A 15,327-nucleotide genomic window follows, 5' to 3' on the forward strand; every position below is an offset into this window, starting at 1 on the left:
CCGGAGTACTTGCAGCCATACCTTGAAAAGTTTCCTCTCCAGGCAGGCCCCTTGCTAACGTCTGTCAAGGACCTCTCTCTCTGTACGTCTCGTTATGTGGCCATAAAAGGTGTATGCTGATTCAAGCGGCTTGTCTTATAGCTGTAGGATGGTGTGACTTGCGTATTGTGCCTCTGTCAGGAGATGCTTCGGACTGGGTAGTCATGGTGGGCCACAAGCGAAAAGAAGTAAGCTCTTTCTGGACCCGATCTAGTTGAAGGCACAGCTCATGTCATAATGTAGGATCCTCTTCGAGCAGTGTTGCCCTTACCGCTCCATACAACATCACTGCGTCCCTCAGTACTCAAAGCCATCTTTAAAGATCTCGCATCAATAGAAGTGGCTTCCCTGCCGGAACCTATATCGCCGTTTGCGCCTACCCTCGACGAACTGAGAGAACAGCTCGGTCAAACGCAAACATCAGACGACGCTGGGAAGTTGCAGGAGGAGCAGCAGGAGAGTGAAAAGAAGGAAGAGAGTGAAAGGACGGAAGAAGGCAAGCCTGGAGAAGAGAGCGAAGAGTTTGACAGGGAGACGATTTACATGGCTATTGTGACTGGGGACTCTACTGTGGTGTACTATAAGCTGTCCAAGGGGATCAAGAAGCCTGCAGACATCCCGGATGAGTAGTCGTCCGAGTGTGCGATGGATATAGGGTAAGAGCTGGGAGTGGAAAGATACAGAGATGATTGCCTGCAATGTTGTACAGTGTCTAGTAGATTTGCAGCATGTACCCATAGTCAGCATGATGTATGCATGCATTCAGCCGTTTCCGAGGATAGTCAAACATGCTGCACATGCACTCACGAACGGCATGTCGGTCGTGGCTACGCTGCGTGCTCGCTCGTCATTGGCAAGCACAATTCGTTTTATTTATCAGCAGCCTTTCACGACGTTTTCCGCATCCATCCCGCTCTCTTCCCCACCAGGATGTCCGCCGCCACCACTCTCCCGCAGTGGCCGCCCGCCCTCGAAGACGACCAGCTCCAGTCGCTCACACTCCTCGCATCCGTATGGTCCCTCGCACACGGCTTCACGCTCCTCCCCCACGCCCCTGCACACCCACCCACATCCACCATCCCCGCCCCCCTCTCGCTCCTCCCGACCCCCTTTCCCCGCCAACTGTACGACCTCGCTGTGTCCCTTCAGCCAGTCTACAACGCCCTCTATGCCCGTATCGCCCTGGACTGGGAGTTTCTCGATCGGGTAATGGGCGGATCGGTCAGCAAGGTCGACGATTTCCAGGGCGAGCTTTGGAGAGGATGGAAGAGCGTGAGAGATCAGTTGGTGCAGAGGAAGCAGCTGGGACTGTTCAGGAGTGATTATCTCTTGCATGAGCAGGACGGAGGGCTGGGTATCAAGCAGGTTGAGTTCAATACTATCGCTGCCAGCTTTGGCGCTCTGAGCCAAAGAGCCGGTGAGCTGCACAAGTAGGTTATGCCATTCTTCATCTTCCATGACCCGGCTGACAGACATACAAGGTACCTCGCCAAGGCTAGTCGCAACTATTATGACATTTCTCCTCAGCTCTCCAACCCCGCCAACTATCCTGCCAACGAACCACTCAAAAAGTTGGCTACCGGTCTGGCTGCAGGATGGAAAGCCTTTGGCGATGAACAAGCTGTAGTGCTCTTCGTCGTTCAGGATGGAGAGCGGAACGTGTTTGACCAAACCTGGCTAGAGTTTGAGCTTTTGGAAACGTATGTCTTTTGCATCTTCTTCTTCATACACTGATTGCATGCTCTAACACTCTAAGCAGCCATGGCATCCATTCTGTCCGTCGAACATTCTCTGAATTATCCACCCTCTCCCTCCCTTCCTCCTCCGATCTCATCCTTCCTCCTTCATCCCAGTCTTCCGAACCCCTCCGCGTTGCTCTTATCTACTACCGCTCCGCCTACACCCCTACCGACTACCCCACCGAAAAAGAATGGACTACCCGCATCGTCCTCGAAAAGAGCACGGCCATCAAATGCCCCAGTATGGCTCTCCAACTGGCCGGCGCAAAAAAGATCCAACAAGTCCTCACCGAAGACGGTGTTCTCGAAGATTTCCTCTTGGGTCCCGAACGACCTGATGTCGGGTTCGGCAAGGGAGCGGGTAGTTTGACAAAGAAGGATGTAGATGACCTCCGTTCTACGTGGATAGGTCTTTACCCGATGGACAACTCCGCTCTAGGGCAAGAGGCGAACAAGCTCGCACGCCAAGAACCTGAGCGGTTCGTCCTCAAACCCCAACGGGAAGGCGGTGGAAACAACATTTACCGCGAATCTATCCCGCCCTTCCTCGAGTCCCTCGCTGCCACCCCCGTTATGGAAGGCGAACCAGACAAGAAGGAAGGTTATATTCTCATGGAGCTCATCCAGCCTCCTGAAAAGTTGGAGAACTGGCTCGTCAGAGGAGGGGAAGGGAAACCCAGAAAGGGAGAGGTGGTCAGTGAGTTGGGAGTGTATGGTGTAACGCTCTTTGGTGGAGAGGAGACGCTTAATGAGCGGGCGGGAACGTTGTTGAGGACCAAGGGAAGGGAAAGTGATGAAGGAGGTGTGGCTATTGGTATTAGCTCCATTGACAGTCCTTTGCTTGTGGATTAGAAGTTGTAGATAAAAATATGGGATTTTGCTATATGCATACGCGAATTGCTGCTTCCGTGTCCGACGTGAGGTGCTGTTCTGGCTTGTTGTTGCTCGCTGCGGTCCTGTGGAACTTTGCAGGCAGCGTTTGGAGCCTCTCATTATTGCGCGAAGAAACAAAATGACAATGATGGTGAGAGGCTTGTTCTTTGCTCCAAAGAGATTATTAAATGGCGGTAGAAGAGATGTAGTCACGTGACTCGAAGCGCGACGCGTTCGAAGATTGAGAGAGGCGGCGGCAGTTGAGTCACCCGTCAAACGCTTCTCATCATCTCCATCCTTCATCCGTCTTCTTATCGGCCTTTGCTCTTCCTCTCTGGCATCGGCTCAGCAGATCTTTCACGATGGCGCCACGGACCTCTTTGGCAAAATTGGACTTCAAGGAGCCCCTCCTACAGCAGGGCAAACGCGAAACGTCAGACGCGCTTCTCAAGAGATTAAAGGTCCGTGAAATCGCGTCTTACGCGTCAGCTTGTGCACAGCGTGCTGATACCAACGGGTGGTCTATAGACTCTGAGACAAAAGCTGGCTGCGTTGGAGCAAGATATGACTGACACCAAGTCTTTGGATCCTATCCGAAAGCCACTGATTCAGCAGACATTGCTACATCATAAAGAGTACGTGCTGTCTTGGAAGGATGACGATATCAATATACTGGGCGTGCTGATATGTCGATAGCCGTGGAGTCAAAGCTTATACTGCTTGTTGCTTGGCTGACCTCTTGAGGCTGTACGCACCAGATGCACCTTACAGTGATGTTCAATTGCGAGTAAGTCGCACAAGTCTATGCCATGGCAGGTAGCAGCTGGTTGACTAACGACTTTGTCATTCTTTAGGACATCTTTCAATTTTTTCTCACTCAACTTCAAGTAAACTTACGTCCCTCTACATCTGCACCTCAGAACCGCCCTCAAGCCAAATCAAAAGCCACCGATGCATCGCAAACCACCCTCATGCAAAGAATAACGGATATCCCTTATTACACGGATTATTATTACCTCATCGAAAGCCTCGCCACGATCAAGAGTATTGTCTTGATTTGTGATGTGCCTGGGTCTGAAGATCTGATGGATGGATACTTCAATGGGTTCATGGAGATCGCAAGGCCTGACATGAACAAGACTTTGATGAGATACATGAGAGACGTTTTGGTCGCTATTATCGAGGAGGCGAGCTCTTTACCGGCTGGAGTGATGGACTGCATCATCGGCCAGTTTGAGATGTATGCTTCGGTGAGTATCTCTCGTGAAGACTGTGACTGTTTGGCTGACTCAATGGCTAGAAACCCGAGACGCCATCTTTCCAGCTCACAGTCGATGTTTGCAACGAGGTTGCTGACAAGCTAAAGAGACCTTTTTATGCTGTACGTGATAATGTGGTTATCATCACTGGTCTCGCTGACGTTGTACTAGCACTTTTCCGAAATTCAACTAGCTCATGGCCGCGATCCATCTCCTAATGATCTCAAGATCCTTTCCCAATCACACGATCTTCTTCTGACCATCAACCGTTTCTGTCCCGACACTCTTCTCAACACCGTACCCCTTTTAGAAGAAAATCTCAAGGCAGCGGATGAGATTCCACTCCGACAACTATCTACTCGCACCCTTGGCCATCTCTTCGCCCAGCGTGCAGGGTCGGATGATCCCGCAAAGCGCTATCCTTCAACCTGGCGAGCATGGTTGCTCAAGAAAACGGACAAGGCGGTGCAGGTCAGATTATCATGGGTGGAAACCACTCAACAGATTTTAGTAGCCCATCCCGAGGTTAGAAGAGAGCTCGAAGGTATGTATCTCACGTTTTCGGATCGAGTTTATCAAGCTCACTGCAGTTCAGACGCCATGGTGGGACGTTTTGAGGATCCTGATGAAAAGGTTCGCGTAGCAATTTGCAAGGTGATTGGATCCCTCGATTATGAAACAGCTCTTCATCATGTTCGGGCAAAGACGCTGCAGGTGGCTGGAGGTCGTATGCTTGACAAGAAGGTGAGTAAACTCTACAAGAAAAAAAAAATACATAGTAACGTTCGTTTAGTCGGCAGTGCGGGCAGAGGCGGCTAATGCCTTGGCAAAGCTGTACGAACTTGCCTATTCCGAGATGTGTGTTAAAATCATGACAGTGGCAAACGAAATGTCGCGCTAACAATCAATCAAGTGAGGCGAATAATTCCGAGGTTGTTGACCAGTTCGCCTGGATCCCTCAAGCGATGATAGCTGCTTTGTTCAGAGGCGAGGCTACAAACGAGATGCGGTAAGTTCATTGAACATCTTCCCTAACATTTCCGGCACTCATCTATCAACAGCATCCAGATCTCCACGATTTTCAAAACTTCTATCATCCCTTTGCCCCAAGATGCCGAAGAAGAGCAAGCCTGGGTTGACCGTCTGCTACTAATATCTATGCATCTGGACGAAGATGGGATGACGGGTTTGAAGAGGATGACGAATTTGATTGGCTATGCCCAAGGAAACTGGCCATTCTCGGCCTTTGCTGGACTCCTAGAAAGTTACGGAGTAAGTGAAGGATTCTTGTCTCGAGGCAACCTCGAAAGAGACTAATAAACATCTAGGGAGGGGAGAACGAGCAAAGTGAACAGATCAAGGGTCCTCTTAATTTCTGCATCAACATGATTGCCCGTATGCTATCTCTGCCAATTACTCAATACACCTGCTTACGTCTCGACAGGGACAGTTTATGGCGAGCCAGAAAAGGCAAAGAAGGACCTTTTATCATTCGCGGACATCAGTGAGCCTAGGCTCTACAAACTATACAAGACTTGTGTCGATATTACTTCAAGTCTTTCAGCTATTGTCAAAGCCCGCGTAAATGTCTCTCATCACGCGCCAAAGATATACAGCTGATATCGAAACTAGAATGAATTCCTGCGCCGAGTTCACCAATCACACGAGGATCTTCTTCCCACCTTGACCGCTCTGGTTGATATGTCCGCTTGGAACGTCCTCAACCACTCTTCTATTCCACCTCTGATCAGGCGTCTCCAAAGAGCTGATTCTGAGGACATTGCTTCCGCCGCTGCACAATTCTTGGGGCTTATGGCGAAGGAAGGACCGCCAATGTACAAGAGTCACGTGCAAAAATTAGTAGCAGCTGTCGCGGACAAGAAGAATGACAGACTCGTGGAAATTGGCTTCCAAGGTTTGGCAGCAGTCTGCAAAATATACCCAGAGGTTGCCCCAACTGACAGGTGGGTGCCGATAATGAAGCCACAAACCATGTGCTAACGATTATCAGCCGAACGATCGAGAGGGCTATCAATGTCGCGCAAGAAGGGACGCCACGACAAGCCAAATTTGCGACTCGCTTCCTTGCCCGATCCAAAGATGCTGCATCTCACTGTTCCAAGCTTATCGATGTAAGCTTGTCAATCTTCGTGGAAGGGGGAGGCACTAACACAACTGCAGGCCATTCTCAAGTCCGTGTCTAAGGAAGTCGATGGAGAAAGGCAATTGACCTTACTTACGGCGCTTTCAGAACTCGCCAGGTCTGCACCCAAGACCTTTGAGCGCAAGAGTACAGAGATTATCAAATACGTGATGAATGAAGTTCTTCTCAAGACCTCGCCTTCTCAAGAAGTAAGCTGAATTTTTTCACGGTGACAAATAATTACTAAATGCTATCTTCGATAGGTGGATGGAGACGAATGGGTCCCCCTTGAGACTCTCGAACCTTTAGACCACGCGAAAACTATCGCTCTTCGAGTTTGTACTCACTGGAGTCTTGCTTTTGCTCGTGATGAGGATGCTTCTGCGTTGATTCGCCCCACTTTAACCTTGTTGTCGGCAGTACTGAGCAATGACGGTATGATCAATGAAAATACTCGAGAGGGGTAGGTGACGTTAATTGATGTTTGAACGTTTGCTGACAACGAGCAAGTGGGCCGGCGAGATGTCATATGCGACTTCGTGCATCATTATGTCTTTTGAAGTTGGCGCATGTCAAGACTTTTGACAAAATAGTCAGCCAGCCGACGACCTTTGAACTGGTTGGCGGCACTGTCCAGGTGAGTCATAACCCTGCGATGTGGAGCGGTGTCAGTTCTAAACAATCATGCCTAGGATCCATGCTACATGGTTAGACACTTGTGGCTGAAGAAACTTCAGGCAGTCTTGTTGCCTCAAAGGTTATTGCCCAGATGGAATTTGATGCCTGCTTTAGCTGCCATGGATCCTGATCAGGACAATGTCTCTCTCGTGAGTCGTAAATAGTCAAGCTTCGAAGCAATAGAGAACTGACTCGGGCATAGGCAAAGAAGATTCTGTCAGCTATTCCTGCATCTTGCGCTCGCTTGTCATCAGGTGAATACCATCTTCCGTTAACCAGTCCGTGACTAATTGCAGTTGCAGCCGAACGCATTGAACGGATTGAAATGCCTTTCGCTCGTTTACTCCACCTTTTGACTCACCATCCCGACTTTGAATGGCATGAGCCTGGAGAAAATGAGGAAGACGAGAAGAATAAAGAAGGGATTACCAGTATGCAGAATTTGAAGGACATAGCGAGGTGAGTATTGATATATCACGCCTTTTTGGTTTGGGGTAGTCCTATATTCACATTGCCATCCAGGTTCATCGAGTTGTACTTGGACTGTTTGGCACATCGCGACAACGTCGGATTACTGTTTGCTATCGCTGGACACCTTAAGGCTGTACGAGATAGGTTTTCCGACAACAATAAGGTATGCCCAATATATTACTTCAACAAGCTTTTCCGCTTAATCCTCTTGATCAGCCTCTCTACTCTCTTTCCGAGCTTGCTCAAATTATAATCCGTAATCGCGCTGAGAAACATGGTTGGTCTGTTCCCGTTTACCCTGGAAAGATTTCAATGCCTCGGGACATCTTCCACAATGCCGAAACTCCAGAGGAGAGGACAAAGGTGCTGAGAACGCAATATCTAAGTGAAGAAGTCAGAGGTTGGGCCCGAGGATTGGGCAGGCGAGCAGTGGCTGTACCTAGTGTAGTAAGCACTGTAGCTGGTCTGTAGGCGACATCATGCTGACATGACATAGCGACGAGTAACTGAGAACAATAGCTCACCTCGCAAGCGTACTAAGTCTTCCACGAAGGCCTCTCGCAAAAAAAGACGTCAGTCCGAGACATCTGATGAAGATTCTGATGCATCCTCGAGCGAGTCCGAGGTAGAGTCTGAGATTGAAGTAGAAGATGAGCCGGAGCAAGATGGAGAGGAAGAAACTGTCCTTGGGCGAGGCGGTAAGCGTGGTGCCAAGACTAAGGCGAACCGTGCTGTAGGGAAGAAAGCTCGAAGAGAAAAAGCAGAAAAGAAGAAGAAGGATGAGGAGATGGATGTGGATGAGGGTGAAAGTGAAGCCTCAGAGTAATTTCCTTCCGGAAAGGTATACATCAAGTAGCTTTCGCGCTTTCGTTTTGTCTGGATACTTCCTAATTAGTTTATATATTTCCTCGGGCTTGCCGAAATGCTGATAATTGGGATTTTATGAATGTATATTAAATTATCATACATATGCTGCTTTGCCCGCATTTCTTCATATCATGTGAAGTACGGTGACATTTCGTCTTCTTCGTCAATATGTCCCAGACCTGGGCCTGTTCTTTCTAATTGTTGAGAAAGTACCTCGTCGTGTTCATCCTCGGTGTCTATGGGTAATATCAATCGAAAACTATTGCCTATCAGTCCCTTACTCAATAGGGGGCGAATTCAGATACTCACGCATCTTTCTCATTAGAGTAAAACCGATGTAACCGCTTCTCTCTCAAGAACCCCAGCTTGTCATATAGTGCTAAACTCGTCTCGTTATCATACTCTGTTTCAAGCATGACTTGCTTGGCCCCCCGCTTCGCCATTTCCTCTACCGCTATTTCCACAAGCCTCCTTCCTATACCTCGTCTTCTATAATCCTTTGCGACGCTAAGCATGCCGATATAGCCCCTGTTGGTGCCTCGATGCATGTCCTGTTTACATATTATGGTCGCTATTGCTCTGGTAGAGGTTGGGGAAGGGAAGACCAGAAATGTTAGATGCGGCCTTCGAAAAGGTCAGCTGCTATTTGATCGTCATGATCTACTGCGATACACGTACCAATCGAACAAGAAATATCGATAGGTATAGACTGAATCATGAGCTTTAGCTAGAACAGACCAAACGTACCATTATATCTACACTTTGTCAGTTATATGCCTCGAAAGGAAGACAGCACGGGATGGCTTACGGTTCGGACAATTCTTCCTCTACGAGTTTCATTATGTTCTCTAGATCCTTCTCTTCTCCACGAAATGTTCTATAAAACAGCTTTTCCCCCTTACCATCTTTGATAGTTTCGGTAGGAAGTTCAGGTACCTCGCGTTCTTTTCCCTTTGGTTGGGATGGAACGGACCTAGACTGACTGGGCTCTTTGGTTACTGAGTTGGCGGAAGCGGGGCTACCAGGACGAGGGGGTATGGGAGGTGGAGGTTCTATATCCCGAGGTGCCAGTGATGGAGCATGAGACGTCGAAGATGCCCCTCGAGTATTTTGGAGAGATTCTATCCCATGGGTAGCTGAAATCATCTTTAAGGCTTTTTAGTTTTGACGAGCCAGTTTGAGGTCGAACTTGTCATGCTGTCAATAGGACCGACCAATGGATTTGTTGTTGTTCTTCAAGCCAATGCCCATTGTCGACACAACAGGTCAGGGACTTCATGTACACACTGAGATCGGGACAAAGACGTGGTTAGCCAACAGACAACTGCAAACAACGCGGATATTAGCCGAAACGTTAATAGTCGGCTATTCGCCGAAGGTAATTATAAATTAACTAATACGCTCTGCATACGATGAGGTCAAGAAGACGATAGACGACATTTTGATCTGTAGATTGTTTACAACTTTCAACTCATAGTTTACACGCATCTGACAACCCAGTACTGTGGCCCTGGCCTTCACAATAATGGCCACACCTCCGGTCCTTATAATAGACAATGGGGCTTACGAGATCAAAGCGGGTATATCGGGAGTCGATTGGGAGCCAAGGTGCGTAAACTGTCTTTCAGGACTTTTGATGGCGACTGAACTGAGCTGATTGTATTGTAGAGTATTGCCCAATTCCATAGCTAGATCGAGGACTGAGAAGAGGGTTTATGTAGGGGATGAGATTGATAACTGTAAAGATCTTTCTGGTATCGTCTATAGACGGCCGTTTGAAAAGGCGCGTACACAGTTAACTGGTGGCCAAATGAGATTGAGGAACTAACGCTATTTGAAGGGAATGTTAGTAAACTGGGATGCTGAGAGAATAATATGGGATCGATTATTTTCACCCTCTGTGTTAAACGTACCCTACATTATTGGTTAAACAATTGTCACGCTGATTGAAAACAATTAGATTAACCCTACTGAAACTTCCTTATTGGTCACTGAGCCCTATTTCAACCTCCCCAACATAGCAGAAACGTACGACCAGATGATCTTCGAGGAATTTGAGTTTCAGAGCTATTTCAGATGTGCCCGTGAGTTGTAAGGCGTGTCTGCCTGGAGTAACGCTGATACCCTCGTCAAGCTGCTGCTCTGATACCGTATGGTGGATTATATGAGTCTGATCAAGGCATTCCTCCTCAATGTACAATTGTAATCGATATGGGTTATTCATATACACACGTCGTACCTATACGTGACGGTCAGATCGTCTGGGAACACGTTAAGCGGTACGTTTCGCTCGTATACAAGCAGGCTCCAATAAAACTGACTAGCCGTTTTTATTAGAATTGATGTCGGGGGCAAGCTCTTAACAAACCATCTCAAACATCTCATATCCTTCAGACAGTGGAACATGATTGACCAGACTCATGTCGTCAATTCTGTAAGAGAAGCATGCGGTTATGTGAGCTTGAATTGGAAAGGTGACCTTGAGACCTGCAAGTATGTCCATCCTGCTTTTTTTCTACGTTGTTTGAGCTGACAGATAACGTAGAGCGAAACCGAGGAAGAACCCAATTATTCAGGAATATGTCCTCCCTGACTTTTCAGCCAACTCGACTTCACGTACGGGTTATATCCGATCTGGGCCCAATGCTGCTCCACCAGAGGAGACAAACGGCACAGGAGAGGTGAACGGTAAACAAAAGCCAGAGGAGGAGGAGCAGGTGCTTTGGATGGGGAATGAACGATTCGCCGGCCCGGAACTCCTATTCCATCCCTCAGACATTGGTATGTGGTTACAACCGAAATGTAATGCTATGAAACTGACCGTAAGATGCAGGACTAAAGCAAACTGGCTTGCCAGAAACAATAGCATATGTAATCTCACAAATGCCTGAAGAGTTAAGAGGCATGTTCTGGGCTCATATTGGAATAATTGGCGGTTTGGGTAACATCGAGAATTTGGGAGAACGATTGTGAGCGAAATAAACGGACTGATAACTTTCGAATCTAATGAATGCGCAGAGAGCGAGATTTACAGGCTCTTTGCCCTGTCGAGTACGAGATCGGTATCTATGAAGCATTTGAGTATGTTTTTTTTTCTTTTTCGTCTCCTTCCTACAATTGCCCCCTCTAACTTTTTTTCCATCAGTCCCGCAAGTCTGGCGTACACTTCCGCTACAGCTTTGACTTCATCAGAAGTCTACATGTCAACTTATCCAGTAACTCGAACGGAGTATTTTGAACAGGGCTCTTCCCTCTGCAGACGGAAATTCGGGTCGTTCGGTGCTCCGGCTTACAACATTGATCCACCTGGTTTCTCCTCAGGAGTCGATGCCAGAACTGAAGTCAGCGATGACGAGATGGAGATGAGATATGCTATGGGTCTGGAAAGTAAGAAAGGCGGGAAGGGGAAGAGAAGAAAGGAAGAAGAAGAGGTGACAAGTGGGAACTGGGGCGGCAGGAGACGGAGAACGACGGGTCTCGGGGGGTTTTAGGCGTGTTTGACTGGAAGTCGTTGCCGGTGTTTTGTTCGTTGTAGCATATCACCGTGCATACAGTAGCATTTCGGCTGCCTCATACCTTTTGATTAGACAGCCCTTGATTGTTTTGAGCTATTATGCAGAAGAAGAAAGCGAGGCGAGGTCAGGGTCAGGGCGGAGGTTGCCGCTGTGCCATGAAGAAGGTCCCGGCGATGACGCGGTAGTGGTTTCTCTCTTCGCGTGTGGTGGGCTGAACCCCCTTCTCCCTCCAGCGTGGCACTTTGCATCCACCTTTTTCCGTCCTACCTTTTTCTCGACCCAAGTATCCTGTTTGCCCATACCCCAGTAACATCTACAGGCATGTCCCAACGCATTCACCTCAACCCTAACGTCCCTCGTCAGTCGCCTATGATGGGCGGCATCGGCGGCGGGTACGCCCCGGACCCCATCTCCCGGCCAACCGAGACCCAGAGGTTCAGCGACAATGAGATGCTTGCAAACATCCAAAAGTGGAGTAGCAAGGTTGAAGATGTGATCGAGACTTACACTCAGGTAAGTTACGTGCTCGTAGCCGTCCCCGAGCTTCCGCGGCTAGGATTCGGCTTGTGATTGGGAGACGAGCAGAGCGTATGAGATGCTGATTGAAAATAGCCCATCCGACCGTATGTGCCTGCCTTGGCCAGGTTCCTCATTGTTGTTACTTTCCTTGAGGGTGAGGATGCTGTTGATTCTGTGTCTGGTATCAGCAGCTGACGGATGGGCTGCAGACGCTTTGAGAATCCTTACTCAATGGGGTGACCAGTTGTGGTACCTTCAAAAGTCTGTTACATTTGGTTTCTGAACAAACTACTCGCTGACAATTTGTTGACAGGCATCGACACTTTCCTTGGGGCATTTCCCACTTGTTCCTCTTGATCAACGTCGTGGTATGTCACTTTCGTTAATACCCATTTGTACCATCCCGGCAAAAGCTGAAAACTTCTGTACCAGGCCATGCTTGCTGGTTCCTTCGGTGTCATCTCCAAAAGGTACCCCGAATACTCTGTCTTCTGCCTTCTCGGAGTGGTTGCTACTCAAGGTATGTTGTCCGTTTCCTGACAACGGTCAATCAAAGCTGATGGTTCCCAGGCATTGGTTACGGTCTCCTTTTCGACCTTTCTTTCTTCCTTCGCAACCTCAGTGTTGTTGGAGGTCTTCTCATGGTTCTCTCCGACTCTTTGCAGAAGAACAAGAAGCTATTCGCTGGCTTGCCCACTCTTAGCGAGACTGACCGACGCAAGTAGTACGTCTTGTTTATATCCGATCCGTTCAAAGTCATTAACCTGTCCACAGCTTCCAGCTTGCCGGCCGAATCCTCCTCATCTTCCTTTTCATTGGTTTCGTCTTCCAAGGCAACTGGTCCTTCGCCCGTGTCATCGTCTCCATCGTCGGTTTGGGCGCCTGTGTCATGGTCGCCGTGGGCTTTAAGGCCAAATGGAGTGCCAGTTTCCTTGTCGCTCTTTTGAGCATCTTCAATGTCTTCATTAACAATTGGTGGAGCGTCCACGCTGCTCACCCTCAGAGGGACTTTCTCAAGTATGACTTGTGAGTAATATTTATACACATGCCATGCGTATAAGTGCTGATGGCATCGCATAGCTTCCAGACCTTGTGTAAGTGCGAATGACGTGAGACTGGGAATTATAGCTGATTTCGTCATCATAGCCATCGTCGGTGGTCTCTTGTTACTTGTCAACATCGGTCCTGGAGGGTTTTCCATGGACGAGAAGAAGAAGGCAAGTAGCCAGACTAACAATCGAGTGTGTGCGGCTAACAGGGAGTTGACCTTTGGCAGGTCTATTAAAAATGCCTGCAATGAGCAATGTAGCAAAGGGGAAGACAATCAAGATAATCGTCACAGTTTATGCATACATCAAGAGTTTGAATTATTATCTCTTCATTTTTGCCTAGTTTTTTTAATCTCAGATGATGCAATCGCTGTAGAACAGGCTACATCTAATCTATTCGATAATTATATTTATACAGACAGACAACAATTGTTTTTGGTTACCAGATCCGTAAGATAATTAAGCGGAGATTTTGATAACCTGCTTCTTACCAGACACCTCGCCATTCTAAGTTCCAAGTCAACGGTTACTCAGCTAACAGAGATCAATCAGTGAAACCCACCTTCAGGGCATCGAAGGCCTTGACAACGTCTTCAAAACCACCGGCAATGACGACAGGGTTGGGCTTGATGCCAAACTTGGTAATTAACTCGGGAGTCTTGGCGAAGATTTCTTCACCAAAGGCTCGATCCTCCTTGCTGGCGGGCCAAACTTCAGAGTTGGGGATACGAGGTGTGAAGATGAAATCCTAGACGCAGTATGTCTCAGCATATGGCACAGTCACAAAACATAACCCACAACACTCACAGCACCGAAGAGTGTGTACATGACAGACCATTCAATCCTGAGACCAGGATTGATCTGCTTGACCTCGTCGGGAACAGCGAGGATACAATTGAGCTGCTTGCCCTTCTTGCCCATCATACCAATGGTGACCTTGAAAGTGTCACCCTCAGAGATGGTATCAAGAGCGTACTCAACACCACCTTCGGTAATCTTCAAAGCCTCGGCAATAGCCTTCTCCTGGTCACGGTAAGAAATGGTAGCGTCGGCACCGTAAGACTTGGCGAGGTCGAATGAGTGAGGGGAGCAGACACCGAGAACTTTGTAGCCCAGGGACTTGGCCACCTGGATAGCGAAAAGGCCGACAGAGGTGGAGGCGCCGTAGACGATGTACTGCGCAAAAAGGTCAGAGAAATACATGTATCAGTGATGAGGTAAGAGACTCACCCAGGGGTTACCAGAAACCTTGGTGTCGCCGGGGGGGAAGGCCTTTCCTTGTCGCTGAATGACAGTCTACAATACCCGCTAAGCATTTGCGTTTATTTACATGTCCAAAAGTGCACTTACTTGACAAGCAGTGACCCAAGCGACACCGAAAGTGGCGGCGTCCTCCAACTTCATACCCTCAGGAACCACGAAGCACATGTTGCTGTCGACAGCAGCATAATCGGCGTAAGAGCCCTCGTCCTTGAAGTAACCACCGTGGACGGTACCGGCAACCTTGTCACCGACCTTGAGAGGGGTTTTGAGGTCAGATCCAACCTTGACAATGGTACCGGCATAGTCACAGCCGTTGATGACACCAGGAAGTGAGAGGAACTCTGCATGCTTCCAGTCGGTGGGGTTCTAGAGAAAAGTGTGAGCTGTCAAGTTGTCCCCGGAAGAGGTTATGGTTAACATACTTGTGCAGCGTACTCGACTTTGATGAGGACCTGGTTGGCCTTGGGTTGAGGGACTGGGATCTCCTTGATAGCGAGTGTGTTGTCCTGTAGAGTTCTTTAGCTGAATCCGGAAATTTCGGTTGGTTGGTCGACAGCTCGACTGACCTCGGTTTGGACCCAGGCGCGCATAGTTTGAGGGATCTGAGGGACAGACATTATGGAAGAGTTGTTAATCGGTGTGGGAGTAAAACGAGATTGTTGACATTTGTTGGGAGAGAAAGAGGAAATATCTATGGCAAGGGAACTGTAATATACGTAGGGACTCGGAGGTGGAAGCGAAAGGAAGAAGGCGATCTGCTAATGTAATTTCCGGTGGAGGACGGTGGAGGTCCTCGGCACCGGCTTTATAGTAAAGCCTGATATAAAAGAAATGTGGAGGAGGCTTTGTAAGGCAGCAAGAATAGTTTACGTAGCCTGATTTGTCATGCAACTGAACGACTACCTTCATTCT

The 15,327-nt window shown here is 48.4% G+C and overlaps 7 protein-coding genes across 7 annotated transcripts in view; 5 read left to right on the top strand and 2 right to left on the bottom strand.

Annotated features, from left to right (window-relative positions):
• CNJ00840 (hypothetical protein) overlaps nucleotides 1-808 on the top strand; it is an 893-nt gene extending 85 nt beyond the window's left edge. The window contains exons 1-3 of the mRNA XM_024657930.1: nucleotides 1-82; nucleotides 142-227; nucleotides 283-808. The exon at nucleotides 1-82 is cut by the window's left edge and continues 85 nt beyond it. Of these exons, the coding sequence (XP_024513654.1) occupies nucleotides 1-82; nucleotides 142-227; nucleotides 283-669 (555 nt within the window). The 3' untranslated portion in view covers nucleotides 670-808. The remainder of the gene's footprint in view (nucleotides 83-141; nucleotides 228-282) is intronic.
• A 119-nt stretch (nucleotides 809-927) lies between these two features.
• CNJ00850 (glutathione synthase, putative) lies at nucleotides 928-2,683 on the top strand. Its single transcript, XM_567465.2, has 3 exons — nucleotides 928-1,469; nucleotides 1,521-1,739; nucleotides 1,799-2,683. Exons 1-3 carry the CDS (start codon nucleotides 970-972, stop codon nucleotides 2,628-2,630), a joined length of 1,551 nt encoding a protein of 516 aa, XP_567465.1. The 5' UTR covers nucleotides 928-969; the 3' UTR covers nucleotides 2,631-2,683.
• A 298-nt stretch (nucleotides 2,684-2,981) lies between these two features.
• On the top strand, nucleotides 2,982-8,164 carry CNJ00860 (conserved hypothetical protein). The gene is made up of 23 exons (XM_567466.2): nucleotides 2,982-3,112; nucleotides 3,180-3,286; nucleotides 3,348-3,438; nucleotides 3,506-3,901; nucleotides 3,952-4,032; nucleotides 4,082-4,454; nucleotides 4,506-4,654; nucleotides 4,704-4,768; nucleotides 4,824-4,919; nucleotides 4,972-5,182; nucleotides 5,239-5,305; nucleotides 5,355-5,491; nucleotides 5,543-5,874; nucleotides 5,922-6,042; nucleotides 6,092-6,262; nucleotides 6,317-6,516; nucleotides 6,564-6,690; nucleotides 6,746-6,880; nucleotides 6,934-6,985; nucleotides 7,034-7,190; nucleotides 7,254-7,365; nucleotides 7,419-7,649; nucleotides 7,699-8,164. The coding sequence occupies exons 1-23, from the start codon at nucleotides 3,014-3,016 to the stop codon at nucleotides 8,026-8,028; spliced, it is 3,840 nt and encodes a 1,279-aa protein (XP_567466.1). The 5' UTR covers nucleotides 2,982-3,013; the 3' UTR covers nucleotides 8,029-8,164.
• Nucleotides 7,950-9,311, bottom strand: CNJ00870 (hypothetical protein). The gene is made up of 5 exons (XM_024657931.1): nucleotides 8,878-9,311; nucleotides 8,817-8,824; nucleotides 8,748-8,778; nucleotides 8,379-8,693; nucleotides 7,950-8,328 (listed from the first exon to the last, which is right to left on the bottom strand). The coding sequence occupies exons 1-5, from the start codon at nucleotides 9,213-9,215 to the stop codon at nucleotides 8,199-8,201; spliced, it is 822 nt and encodes a 273-aa protein (XP_024513655.1). The 5' UTR covers nucleotides 9,216-9,311; the 3' UTR covers nucleotides 7,950-8,198.
• Nucleotides 9,312-9,503: 192 nt separating this feature from the next.
• CNJ00880 (protein-vacuolar targeting-related protein, putative) lies at nucleotides 9,504-11,703 on the top strand. The gene is made up of 10 exons (XM_567468.2): nucleotides 9,504-9,677; nucleotides 9,738-9,852; nucleotides 9,910-9,978; nucleotides 10,030-10,153; nucleotides 10,204-10,348; nucleotides 10,407-10,562; nucleotides 10,615-10,850; nucleotides 10,903-11,038; nucleotides 11,088-11,150; nucleotides 11,215-11,703. Exons 1-10 carry the CDS (start codon nucleotides 9,595-9,597, stop codon nucleotides 11,558-11,560), a joined length of 1,473 nt encoding a protein of 490 aa, XP_567468.1. The 5' UTR covers nucleotides 9,504-9,594; the 3' UTR covers nucleotides 11,561-11,703.
• Nucleotides 11,704-11,750: 47 nt separating this feature from the next.
• Nucleotides 11,751-13,533, top strand: CNJ00890 (ER to Golgi transport-related protein, putative). The gene is made up of 10 exons (XM_567469.2): nucleotides 11,751-12,097; nucleotides 12,197-12,257; nucleotides 12,313-12,364; nucleotides 12,417-12,471; nucleotides 12,536-12,623; nucleotides 12,674-12,827; nucleotides 12,878-13,129; nucleotides 13,184-13,197; nucleotides 13,250-13,320; nucleotides 13,380-13,533. Exons 1-10 carry the CDS (start codon nucleotides 11,906-11,908, stop codon nucleotides 13,386-13,388), a joined length of 948 nt encoding a protein of 315 aa, XP_567469.1. The 5' UTR covers nucleotides 11,751-11,905; the 3' UTR covers nucleotides 13,389-13,533.
• On the bottom strand, nucleotides 13,439-15,248 carry CNJ00900 (enoyl reductase, putative). The gene is made up of 7 exons (XM_567470.2): nucleotides 14,982-15,248; nucleotides 14,838-14,921; nucleotides 14,503-14,781; nucleotides 14,383-14,448; nucleotides 13,960-14,328; nucleotides 13,715-13,900; nucleotides 13,439-13,659 (listed from the first exon to the last, which is right to left on the bottom strand). The coding sequence occupies exons 1-7, from the start codon at nucleotides 15,030-15,032 to the stop codon at nucleotides 13,612-13,614; spliced, it is 1,083 nt and encodes a 360-aa protein (XP_567470.1). The 5' UTR covers nucleotides 15,033-15,248; the 3' UTR covers nucleotides 13,439-13,611.
• Nucleotides 15,249-15,327: the final 79 nt, after the last annotated feature.

The sequence above is a fragment of the Cryptococcus neoformans genome (genome assembly GCF_000091045.1).
Source record: "Cryptococcus neoformans var. neoformans JEC21 chromosome 10 sequence".
NCBI classification, from domain to species: domain Eukaryota; kingdom Fungi; phylum Basidiomycota; class Tremellomycetes; order Tremellales; family Cryptococcaceae; genus Cryptococcus; species Cryptococcus deneoformans.

What these genes read in the sequence shown, in the direction of transcription:
- CNJ00850 (XM_567465.2), top strand. Translation starts at nt 970, where the DNA reads ATGTCCGCCGCCACCACTCTCCCGCAGTGGCCGCCCGCCCTCGAAGAC. An exon ending in AGAGCCGGTGAGCTGCACAA is followed by an intron (nt 1,470 to 1,520) that starts GTAGGTTATGCC and finishes CAGACATACAAG; the next exon opens with GTACCTCGCCAAGGCTAGTC. An exon ending in GAGTTTGAGCTTTTGGAAAC is followed by an intron (nt 1,740 to 1,798) that starts GTATGTCTTTTG and finishes CACTCTAAGCAG; the next exon opens with CCATGGCATCCATTCTGTCC.
- CNJ00860 (XM_567466.2), top strand. Translation starts at nt 3,014, where the DNA reads ATGGCGCCACGGACCTCTTTGGCAAAATTGGACTTCAAGGAGCCCCTC. An exon ending in CGCTTCTCAAGAGATTAAAG is followed by an intron (nt 3,113 to 3,179) that starts GTCCGTGAAATC and finishes GGTGGTCTATAG; the next exon opens with ACTCTGAGACAAAAGCTGGC. An exon ending in ACATTGCTACATCATAAAGA is followed by an intron (nt 3,287 to 3,347) that starts GTACGTGCTGTC and finishes ATATGTCGATAG; the next exon opens with CCGTGGAGTCAAAGCTTATA.
- CNJ00870 (XM_024657931.1), bottom strand. Translation starts at nt 9,215, where the DNA reads ATGATTTCAGCTACCCATGGGATAGAATCTCTCCAAAATACTCGAGGG. An exon ending in CGATATTTCTTGTTCGATTG is followed by an intron (nt 8,694 to 8,747) that starts GTACGTGTATCG and finishes ACCTTTTCGAAG; the next exon opens with GCCGCATCTAACATTTCTGG. An exon ending in TACTCTAATGAGAAAGATGC is followed by an intron (nt 8,329 to 8,378) that starts GTGAGTATCTGA and finishes GATAGGCAATAG; the next exon opens with TTTTCGATTGATATTACCCA.
- CNJ00880 (XM_567468.2), top strand. Translation starts at nt 9,595, where the DNA reads ATGGCCACACCTCCGGTCCTTATAATAGACAATGGGGCTTACGAGATC. An exon ending in TTTCACCCTCTGTGTTAAAC is followed by an intron (nt 9,979 to 10,029) that starts GTACCCTACATT and finishes GAAAACAATTAG; the next exon opens with ATTAACCCTACTGAAACTTC. An exon ending in GAGAATTTGGGAGAACGATT is followed by an intron (nt 11,039 to 11,087) that starts GTGAGCGAAATA and finishes ATGAATGCGCAG; the next exon opens with AGAGCGAGATTTACAGGCTC.
- CNJ00890 (XM_567469.2), top strand. Translation starts at nt 11,906, where the DNA reads ATGTCCCAACGCATTCACCTCAACCCTAACGTCCCTCGTCAGTCGCCT. An exon ending in CAGTTGTGGTACCTTCAAAA is followed by an intron (nt 12,365 to 12,416) that starts GTCTGTTACATT and finishes ATTTGTTGACAG; the next exon opens with GCATCGACACTTTCCTTGGG. An exon ending in GAGACTGACCGACGCAAGTA is followed by an intron (nt 12,828 to 12,877) that starts GTACGTCTTGTT and finishes ACCTGTCCACAG; the next exon opens with CTTCCAGCTTGCCGGCCGAA.
- CNJ00900 (XM_567470.2), bottom strand. Translation starts at nt 15,032, where the DNA reads ATGTCTGTCCCTCAGATCCCTCAAACTATGCGCGCCTGGGTCCAAACC. An exon ending in AAGTCGAGTACGCTGCACAA is followed by an intron (nt 14,782 to 14,837) that starts GTATGTTAACCA and finishes ACTTTTCTCTAG; the next exon opens with AACCCCACCGACTGGAAGCA. An exon ending in AGGTTTCTGGTAACCCCTGG is followed by an intron (nt 14,329 to 14,382) that starts GTGAGTCTCTTA and finishes CTTTTTGCGCAG; the next exon opens with TACATCGTCTACGGCGCCTC.